General features: G+C 34.8%; 1 protein-coding gene across 1 annotated transcript; it reads right to left on the reverse strand.

Moving 5' to 3' along the window:
- Positions 1 to 230: 230 nt before the first annotated feature.
- On the reverse strand, positions 231 to 7,818 carry LOC127801155 (probable ribosome-binding factor A, chloroplastic). The gene is made up of 4 exons (XM_052336029.1): positions 7,413 to 7,818; positions 2,743 to 2,916; positions 1,359 to 1,574; positions 231 to 434 (listed from the first exon to the last, which is right to left on the reverse strand). Exons 1-3 carry the CDS (start codon positions 7,755 to 7,757, stop codon positions 1,425 to 1,427), a joined length of 669 nt encoding a protein of 222 aa, XP_052191989.1. The 5' UTR covers positions 7,758 to 7,818; the 3' UTR covers positions 231 to 434; positions 1,359 to 1,424.
- Between the last annotated feature and the right edge of the window lie 2,445 nt (positions 7,819 to 10,263).

Below are 10,263 nucleotides of genomic sequence, written 5' to 3' on the forward strand. Positions count from 1 at the left end.
TAATGGACAAATTGAACTCGAACTCCGGTAACTTGGCTAAGTTAATTGTTGAGGTAACTTATGGGATGATTGTGTGGTGCGTAGGGTTAATAAGTGTTATACTCGAATGAATGAGTTACCTGCAATATTTCCTGTTTAAATTTGATTTGATTTTGATGTGGATAAAACCATTCCAGCTTGAATTTCCCACGGGTAATTCTCCGAAGAGGGAAACTACATACAGATGCACATTGTTTGAAATGGACTTCATAGCTTGTAGAGATAATAACAAGTTTCAACTTTGAGGGATAAGGAAGAGAAAAGAGAGAGAGTCAAGAAGGTTATTTACATGCCAATTCTCATTCTCATCAGATTTTCAAAAGCTTCTCATAATGAATGCGGTAGTAGTTGAGTTCCAGAGTCCAGACCACATCCAAGATTTGTCTCTGCGCCGCCTGCATATTCCAGAGTTTCATCAGAAAGAAAATGTTTGGTCCCTATAAGTGGAGGCGTTTCCTTAAACATCAGCTAAGATGACAGGCAAAGCTCCATCATCATTCATTCATTCTAATTAATATTCGTAAACTCATACACCCCCCCCCCCCCCAAAAAAAAAAAAAAAAAAAAACAAAAATCTTACAGTCAAAATCTAGACCAAAGTTAAGCTCCACGTTTTCTAATTCAACGTGATGGATAACCGCTAATGTGACTACAAATTAATTTACAGTGGAGAAACCAATGTTTCTGTTTCTTCCAAGGGCGTTGCATGCCTTTTGGCAGAAACCACGAACATCATTTCTGCTTTTAGGCAGAAATAGTTTTACCGGTTTCTGCCTTAAGTCAGAAACTGTTTCAGCAGAGGTTTCAGCTGCCTCAAAGGCTAAAACCTCTATGTGGTTTCTTCAAAAAATTTGAAACCGCCCTTGGCGGTTCTGTGTGCAATCATGTTTACATGAGACTTTCCTATTGCATTGAAGAGGGAACGGTTTGATGTGACTCAGTTTCATTGAAGTAAATAACTTTGGTCTGGGCTTTAGCTTGAAAAAGTTTTTTTATTTATGGTTTTACATTTTGAAAAAACTCCAGATTAACATAGAAATGACCACAAAATTCATGTACAGACCCAGGATGCATTTTAACCTAATAGGCTAGATTTGTGAACCAATGTGATTATTAACTAATCACTTAATGTAAGGGTCACATATTCATTATGTCAAGTAACTAAGTGAACTAGCAACGAAGCTGCAAAGATTACTGGCATGCAGATACGTTTCAGGACCATCTCTTCACAAAACAAATAGGGACTTGTGCCCATGAACTCAGCCTAATAATTAGGGTCTCTGCATTTTGCCATAAATGTTAGGGTAAACCAAACTAACCTCTGAAGAAGCGGAAGCTTTTGGCAATATGCCAGAAGAAGCTATTGCTGATCAAGTGGGGAGCAACTATTTTACATAAATGATTCCTTCGTCATCAGGGTCATCAACCTCCCAATCCCTGTCATCATGAGGTATATCAGATGACTCATACTGGTCATCAACTTGATTTTCTGCAACCTTCTTCTCATTCTTTATTCTATCTAATATTGCAATCACCTGAAAAGGTTAAAACCAGTACATCGGTATCAGCTGAAATGGCAATGTATGCGCATAAATATTTGATTTTCATATCCATTGTGAACATGATAGCATAATTGGAGAATTACAAAACATATCGCAAGAATAATATTATTCGTTCAAAATAATAATAGTTTATGAATTGATTCATCAATTTGAGATCATTGAGAGATGCTGAGATTCTCTCCATTACATTATCTGAGTTCAAGAAATATACAGCTTCTTTAAAATAATGACTCTTAATTATCCATTTAACTTCCAAAACAAAGTACAAAAAGTTGTACAAGTACGAAATAATTACTTATTCTGATGGCACAACTTGTCAAATAGTTACTTAATCACAACTCCAAGAATATTCATCGACTATAAATAGAATTTAGCAGCTAACCAATTTCTACGTCTATTCCCAGAAATTGGAATGAAAAGAGAGAGCTATTTTCAAGTTAATTTGGCTTCCACCTTATCGTCACATAATTCTAGATTAATTATTAACAAACTTAAACCAAAAAAAAAAAAAAGAGAGAACCTTTCCATGAGAATGAAGTGCATGGACAGAATTCAAACAAAAAAAGAAAGAGATTTCTCACCATCAGCAACTTCCGGGCACATCAAACAGCCTGAAGGAAACAATTTTCACTCAAATATCAATTTTCATGATTTAAAATGGTGCAGTTCTCTCATAGTTGGCTTCTTATAGCTAGAGATTAGCGGCTGTTGACAGACACAACGAAAGGACCTTTAATTGGATAATTATCAATGCCAATCAAATCCATAAGTTATGCTTGATGGTCCCCTTTCATGTGCCCAGGGAATGTTTCTTTCATGTTAATCCGTTTCTTTAGTGTTTTCAGTTACATTTGTATAAATATTAAAGTCCAAAATTTGTTTGAGGCATAGGATATGCATTTAGATAATCATAAGAACACAAGTTAGGGAGATGGGGGGATCAGACGTTTGTCTGCAGAGCCATGCCCAATGACTACACGATGGTGCTGTGCCTGAGACCAGAACCAGCATTGCCTTTTTGGGGGCAAAGTGACCAAGAAAGGCCTTGACTGAGCTGAGTTATAACATCTGAAATTGCTTTCTGAACATTGAACTGTATCTAAGATATTAATATAAAAGAAAAATCAGATAACAAGTTTACCCTGCTTCCTCGCTCCATGGAGTCATCTTCTATAAAGCGTATCTCTGGGGTTAGCCGCAACTTCATACGCTTCCCCAACTCACTACGAACATATTTTGCCTTTGACTTCAACCCAGAAATGGCCACCTCTCTGCCTCTTTCATCCCCAAAGACAGATACATAAACTTTAACCACCTAGAGAAGTGAAGACTAACTGTGTATCAGTATTGCATCAAAGTTAGAAGATGTTAAAGTGAGAAATAAAAAATAGGGTAAATTACTAAAAAAATCCAACTTTCATCTTGTTTTCAAATCTAGACTCAACTTTTAATTTTATGAATTGGGGTATCCAACTTTCAATTTCACTTCAATTATAAGGTCTGTTAATTCTTGTTGTTATCTGGTAACGTTGAAGGCTGATGCGGAATTTTGGAATGAGGTGGTGGCCATATCACCAAATCTCTCTTTCTGGCATTTGAAACCCACAACAAAACCTCTGCTAGCAAAATAAATCCCCACTTCGATTTTAAATCATTAAAATTAATCACAAACTGCACAGACACAACCTTTCAGCACTATACATCAACAGCATGTAAAATTGGCTGTTTTCAAGTGATTTATTCACAAATCTTTAAATATAACATATATTAGCACTTCAACTCTGATCACAACTTCCATTTGCAAAAATGGGCCAAATGCATACAAATGTGTGAATTTGGGCCTGAACAGTGAGATAGAAGAGAAGTGCACAGCAAGCTCAAACCAGATGATGCAAGCAAGAAACAGTATTGATTAGACAAAAAATGCATCTGGTTTAGTGCAACAGTGAGATAGAAGAGAAGTGTACAGTGAGCTCAAATCAAATGACACAAACAAGAAAACAGGATTGATTAGACAAACAATACATCTGGTTTAATCAACCGATCTATCTGATTAAAACAGGCAGAAGCACTGAACATAACTACAATGAATGTATATATCTGCTTCTACTTTCTAATGCAGGAGATTCATGTGAGTGCCGGGCATGAACAAGCAAGGCAGAGTTTTATGGTTCTTGATTTTACTGTTTTGATTTGAAAATGGAAAGAGATGGAGATCACTACCAACAGAACCCTCACTAACCATGGAGCTGGGATTCTGTTGTAGAACCCTAGAACCTTCACTGTGGTGGGTTTCCAGTGCCAGAGAGAGAGAGAGAGAGAGAGAGTGCCGGTCACCTCATTCTCAAAATTCCATCAGCTTTCAATCTCATCAGATAATGGTCACCTCATTCCCAAAATTCCATAAGCTTTCAATGTCATCAGATAATGGCAAGAATTAACAGACCTTAACAGTAGTTTATGACTGAAGTGAAATTTAAAGTTAGATACCCCAATTGATAAAATTAAAAGTTGAGTTTAGACCTGAAAACAAGGTGAAAGTTAGGTATTTCTTTTGTAATTTACCCTAAAAATTATAATCTTGTTGATAGCAAAAAGTATAATATAAAGAAAACAAAAAGGTATAATGGTACAGATTTATGGCAAAGCCCATCAAGTCACTAATATGACTAGTAAGGGAGTGAAGAAGGGATGGGAAACTTAGAACACAAACTTATTTATGCTCTAACAAATAAATGGCACCACAGAGATCTATAGCAGCGAATTCTCATTGCTCTTTCATAATGACAAAGAATAATAACAGGTGGCCATCCTCATAGAGTGGAAGCTGTTGCTTACACATAACAGGTGTTGGAAAAGACACAAATATAAAGAATGTGTATTTTTAGGCTCAAGAATACAACGTTTTAGGACTATATATGTCTTTTCCAACACCTATGGTGACTGAGCAATAATTTCCATTATGTGAATATCACCACCCTTGACTTAAACAAGAAGAAACATGATAAAATAGGAGGTTTCTGCATCACATATTAGCATGAAAATAAGTACACAAACCCTTAACTGTCATGTACAAGTCATAGACAATCAATGAATTAAACATTTTCACTATAGCAAAAGGGATCCCAATTTGGTGTGTTGGCACCAACTACAATGTTTGGTAGTTATGTATAATCCTGCTACTCTTCAAGATAGAAAAATGCAACAGACTCATTTAAAGGATATATTGTACTGCAAAAAAGAAACTGTTGAAAATGTCTTTTGTCATTCTGAAGGAGCTAATTCCCATTGATGGATCTCACTGTTGGGAATCAGAGAATTAGGAGATAAGCAGAGAAGTTATGTGCATTGGAGTTGTTATTTTTACAGTTATGTAGTAGTGGAGTATTATTTTTACAGTTACGTAGTAGTAGAATGTTATTTTACAGTTGTGTAATAGTGGTAACTCCTGTAAATTACTGTTGGAATAGCCCTATATAAAACTATATCACAATATGCCGAGATTATCAAGGAAAATATATTAAAGTTCTCTCAATTTCTCTCTATCTATTCTCTGTTTCCCTCTGTTCTTCTCTCTACTTTCTCCCTAAATTCTCTAATTTCTCTCTATTCTTTGCTTCCCTTCGTTTTTCTCTCTATTTTCTCCCTAAATTCTATCATTTCTCTCTCTCTTTCTTCCTACTTTAATGATTGTCAACTAGAAATCCTAGATTCAGAACCTGAGATCCTGACAATTGGTATCAGAGCTCATCCTAGGCCACCGAAATCTGTTTCTTGTGCAATTTCCATCATGACTGATGGTACACACATCTCAGATCTGCAAATTCGAGTGGATTCTTTGGAAACAGGATTCAGCCGGAACCATGAGGCCATCAGCACATTGGACAGAAAGTTAGAAGCCTCTATGGACGGAATTAATAGGAGGTTAGATGAAATTATGCTGATGTTCTCGAAATTGTATCAAGTCTTCCTTCTGATTTTCATCCTACGAAAAGATCAGATCCACTCCTTCCAGGAACTGGAGTGATTCATAGAATTCCACAATTCAACTTGCTAGAGGACTTTCTGTCGAAGGAGAAGGCTGAACAAACTCTGGAAGATAATGAGTCCCAATTGAAAGAAGATGAACAACCTGCCAAAGCTATACAAGAAAACTTGAATGTTGAATCCCCATCTCGAGACCAAAATGTACCTTTCTCCTATTCAATAAGGTTTAGGATATGTGCTGGTTGTAACTCTGAGATTGGTTATGGAAGATTCCTGAATTGCAAGGGTGCAGTTTGGCATCCAGAATGTTTCAGATGCCATGCCTGCAATCAACCAATTTGCGATTATGAGTTTTCTATGCATGGGAATTATCCTTATCACACGTCTTGCTACAAGGAGCACTATCACCCAAAATGTGACGTTTGCAAGCATTTTATACCAACAAATGCTGCTGGATTAATTGAATATAGAGTGCATCCTTTCTGGGTCCAGAAGTACTGTCCTTTTGATGAGTATGATGGGACTCCTTGGTGCTGTAGCTATGAGCGAATGGAGCCAAGGGAAACAAGCTATGTTGCCCTAGATGATGGTTGAAAGCTCTGCCTGAAGTGTCTCGACTCGGCAATATTGGATACCAATGAGTGTCAACCCTTTTATCTTGACATACAAGAATTTTATGAAGAAGTTGAAGTGGCTGATAAAAATTTCCTTGAAGGTGCACTCAGATAACAATACTAGGGAATTGCTACCGAATCTCCTAGCTCAATTTCCCTAAGTTGCTCAGTTCTTTGGATTTTCTTGAGGACAAGAAAATTTTAAAGGGAACGGAGATGTCAGGAATCAAAGAATTAGGAGATAAGCAGAGTAGTTATGTGTATTGGACTTGTTATTTTTTCAATTATGTAGTAGTAGAGTGTTATTTTATAGTTGTATAGTAATGGTAACTACTATAAATAACTGTTGGGATAGCCCTATATAAAGCTATACCATAGTATGCCGAGATTATCAAGGAAATTATATTGAAGTTCTCTTATTTTCTCTCTATCTATTCTCTGTTTCCCTCTTTCTCCCTAAATTCTCTAATTTCTCTCTATTATTTGTTTCCCTCTGTTCTTTTCTCTAATTTCTCCCTAAATTCTATAATTTCTCCCTCTCTCTCTTCCTTCTTTCACAACTGTTAACTAGAAATCCTGGATTCAAATCCTAGCATCTTGACACTCACAAGAAGCAATAAAAATTTATGTCACCCTTGAGCTCAATTTCCCTAAAAAAAGCATGGTTAAAAATTGATCCACCTTCTCTATAACAAGGAGGTACAGAAACAAATTCTCCACTTTCCCCAAATGATACCTAATGAGTCTTAGTTACCAAGTTGATCAGTTTCTTCTTTGACAAACTTCCAGAACAAGGCAATTGGCAACAAATAGACCAATTCAAGTCTCTAACCCATATTCTACAATAGCAATTAAAGTACTTACTTGGAGAACAATCATATGCTTATATCAAGCAGAAAGGACTGTCAAAAATGCTTCTGATTTATGTTTCTGAGAATCCAGGAAACAGATAACCTATCTGGTCAAATTGACCGTAGAATTTTCCCAAAAGCATCATTTCAGCATTGCTCTATGGTTACCTTTGAGTTTGCAGTAAGCAATTAAAAACAATAATCCACGTTTGTTAGTCCATTGGCCTACTCAAACAACAGGAAAACATCTAAGTGAAAAAGGGAAATGTCCAAGGCCAGCACTCAATGCAATCAAACATAGAAACAAACAAATTCCGAGCGAATAAAGCGAATCAGGAATTAGGTAACAAGAAGGCGACCTGCAAATCTGCGGAGACTTCGACATCGCTGATGGTGGTGAGGGAAGAGAGGTAGCGGTCGGCGCCGAGGGCGGCCTCAGGGAGGACGGCATACTGGAGGACCTTGTCGGTAAGGAGCATGTCGGAGAGCTCCCTCCTTATCTGTTTCGCAACCATCTTCACTCTCCGAGGATTCGCCATACTCCTAATCACGGCCCTCCTCGGAAGCGAGGCGGCCAACGGTGGTTTGGCCGAGAAGGAGCATCGTTGGATCAAACCGGCGCCGGTGGGGGGCGCGTGGCGGGGGCTAAGGGCAGCGAACGGTGTCCTATGCAGGTAGGCCTGATGAAGTAGAAGGTGCGGCATTACAAAATCTTCCCGTCGTCTCTCAACTTCTGTTCAGTTTCTGCGAGCAAGTGGATGACGAATGACGATTGTTCCAAATTCGGTCAAATTACTCGAACCTCCGAATCTTTTACGAATTTTTTTATCACGATTTTTGGAAAGAGAAAATTACAAATAACCAATTTGCATTAGTTTTTATTTTCTCAATTGAAAACACAAAAATATAAAAACAAAGACATCCTTACAAAAATATAAAAACACAAAAATATTTAGATATTAAAATTAATAACAAAATTAAACTGACATACCATAAGATATTAGACCTCAATATTAAGATGTTAGTATATATTCATTAGCCAGTCTAAATTATTAAAAATTTTGACGATACAATTAAAATTTTCGTAATTACTTATATAGATAAGTGGGATCGATTGAGTCCTATTTTTAGAAATGCATCCTTACAATTCCTAGTAAGCATTTGCTTTTGTCACTAGGATGTAACCAATCACACTAATTTTTTGCAATTACTTGTATAGGTAAATGGAATTTGGTATGTGTATTTATGTATTTCGATGTGTGTATTTGATATGTAAAAAAATTAAAATTTACCTACACTGCGGGGACCCTTCGCGGTCTCCTTTGCCTGCATGTGAGCTATGTCGGCCACTTGTCACAAATCTCCTATGACCTTCTGTTGTCGGGTTGTCTCGATTAAGTTCAGTCAATCCGTTTATTAATTTATGATATTTTTTTTCATGACACACCACTTATAAAGATAGATGGGATTGGTTAAGTCTTATTTTAAAAAATACATCCTTACAATTGCTAGTAAGCATTTGCTTTTGTTAATAGGATATAACCAATCACACTAATCTTTATGAGTAACATCCTTAGAATTTTATGTAACTCCAACTAGACAATGAGTATATATTGACATTTTCATTCACATGCCAATATTGAGGTCCAATATTTTATTAAGCATCCATTTAATTTTATTGTTAGTTTTTATTTCTTTAGTTTTGTATATTAATTTGTGTTTAATTTCTATTTTTAATTAGAAAAATGAAAGCTAAGGTTGCGTTCTCTTTACTATTTTTAAGTCATTTTTAGTTTTTAATTTTTTAAAATAATGAAAACGCGTTTTCTTTACTGTTTTTAAAAATATATTTTTAAAAACAAAAAAAAAATTATAAAGAAAACTCAAAACAACAAAAAGTTATTTTGAGTGTTTTCATCCAAAATAAACTCTAAAATCAAAACACATTTATTTATATTTTATTATTATAATGGGAAAAAATATTACAAAATTCATTAACTTTAAAATGTATATATTTTTTTAATAATATATTAACATTAAATATTTATAATTTACTGAATAGTCAAATTTATTGAATAAAATATCATTAAAAAATATTTTCAAAATTTCAAAAAGAACACGTTTTCTAATTTTTTGTTTTGAGAAATAGTTTTTCAAAATGACAAAAAGAACGGGTTTTCAATTTTCTAAAAATAAATTACCAAAACAGAAAATTGAAAATGAATTTAAAACTCAAAACTGAAAATTAAAAAGTAAAAAGAACGCAGCCTAAATCTTTTGTTTAATGTTTGCACATTTTGAAAAAAAATTTGAAAGAAAAATAAAATTGCATTTGATAAGTCTAGTTGTGTTATTTTTTTCTATGTGGGGTCGGCTAAAATTTTGTAAGTGTGCATAATACAATTATATTATATATATATATCATTTTTTACCTAATATTTGTATTTTTTTATAGAAGATAAAACATAAAAGAGAATAAATAAAATAAAATTTTACATTGTGAGATGGGAGAATGAGTTTTGATGAGTGGTTGTTGAGTTGAGGCAAGTAAGCAATGAGGGATGCCGGAATAGAAAAAGTGATAAAAGTGTTTGTGAGAGCTCATCAAAAGAACTTATCTTATTAATCTATACCTATTAGCGAGGGACAAGAAAAAAAATGGTAATGTCAAACGTGCTTAGTGTAATATTTGAAAAATTTAGAAAGTTTTGAATATCAAAATTAATTAAAAAAAGAGGGTTTGGTGATAATTGAAAAAATTATTCGGACTTGATAAGAATTTAAGATGACCCAAAGTGAATTTCTAAAGAAATAGAGCCTAAGCATAATTCTATAAAATTCCTCTAAGTCATTTCCACTAAATTAAGAAGCTCATTTTAAGTGAAAATTTTGACCAAATCAAATTAAATTGGGTCTAGCCCAATATATAGATGAGTTTACAATGAATTTATGAGACTTAAGTTCGTTGGAAATTGACAAATAGGTTAAAAGTCATCTGAGGTTGAAGTTGGTTGGAATGCATTACTAATTGATTGAATCAAATAGGCTCAACTTGAAATAAACTGAAAGATGGGGTGTTGATGTAAGCATGATCAAGAACCAGAGTCGGCTTGACCATGAAGCCATCTAGGTGGTCGCCTAAGGCTCTGCATTTACGAAAATCCCAAAATTTTACAATTTAAATTTCTTTTATTTTTTTCTTTTTAATAA

The sequence above is a fragment of the Diospyros lotus genome, chromosome 5, assembly GCF_014633365.1.
Source record: "Diospyros lotus cultivar Yz01 chromosome 5, ASM1463336v1, whole genome shotgun sequence".
In the NCBI taxonomy this organism is placed as follows: domain Eukaryota; kingdom Viridiplantae; phylum Streptophyta; class Magnoliopsida; order Ericales; family Ebenaceae; genus Diospyros; species Diospyros lotus.

Excerpts from the sequence above, each read along its gene's own strand:
- LOC127801155 (XM_052336029.1), bottom strand. The coding sequence starts at position 7,757 with ATGCCGCACCTTCTACTTCATCAGGCCTACCTGCATAGGACACCGTTC. Across the intron at positions 2,917-7,412 it reads AAGTCTCCGCAGATTTGCAG|GTGGTTAAAGTTTATGTATC; the intron begins GTCGCCTTCTTG and ends TCACTTCTCTAG. Across the intron at positions 1,575-2,742 it reads CCATGGAGCGAGGAAGCAGG|GTGATTGCAATATTAGATAG; the intron begins GTAAACTTGTTA and ends TAACCTTTTCAG.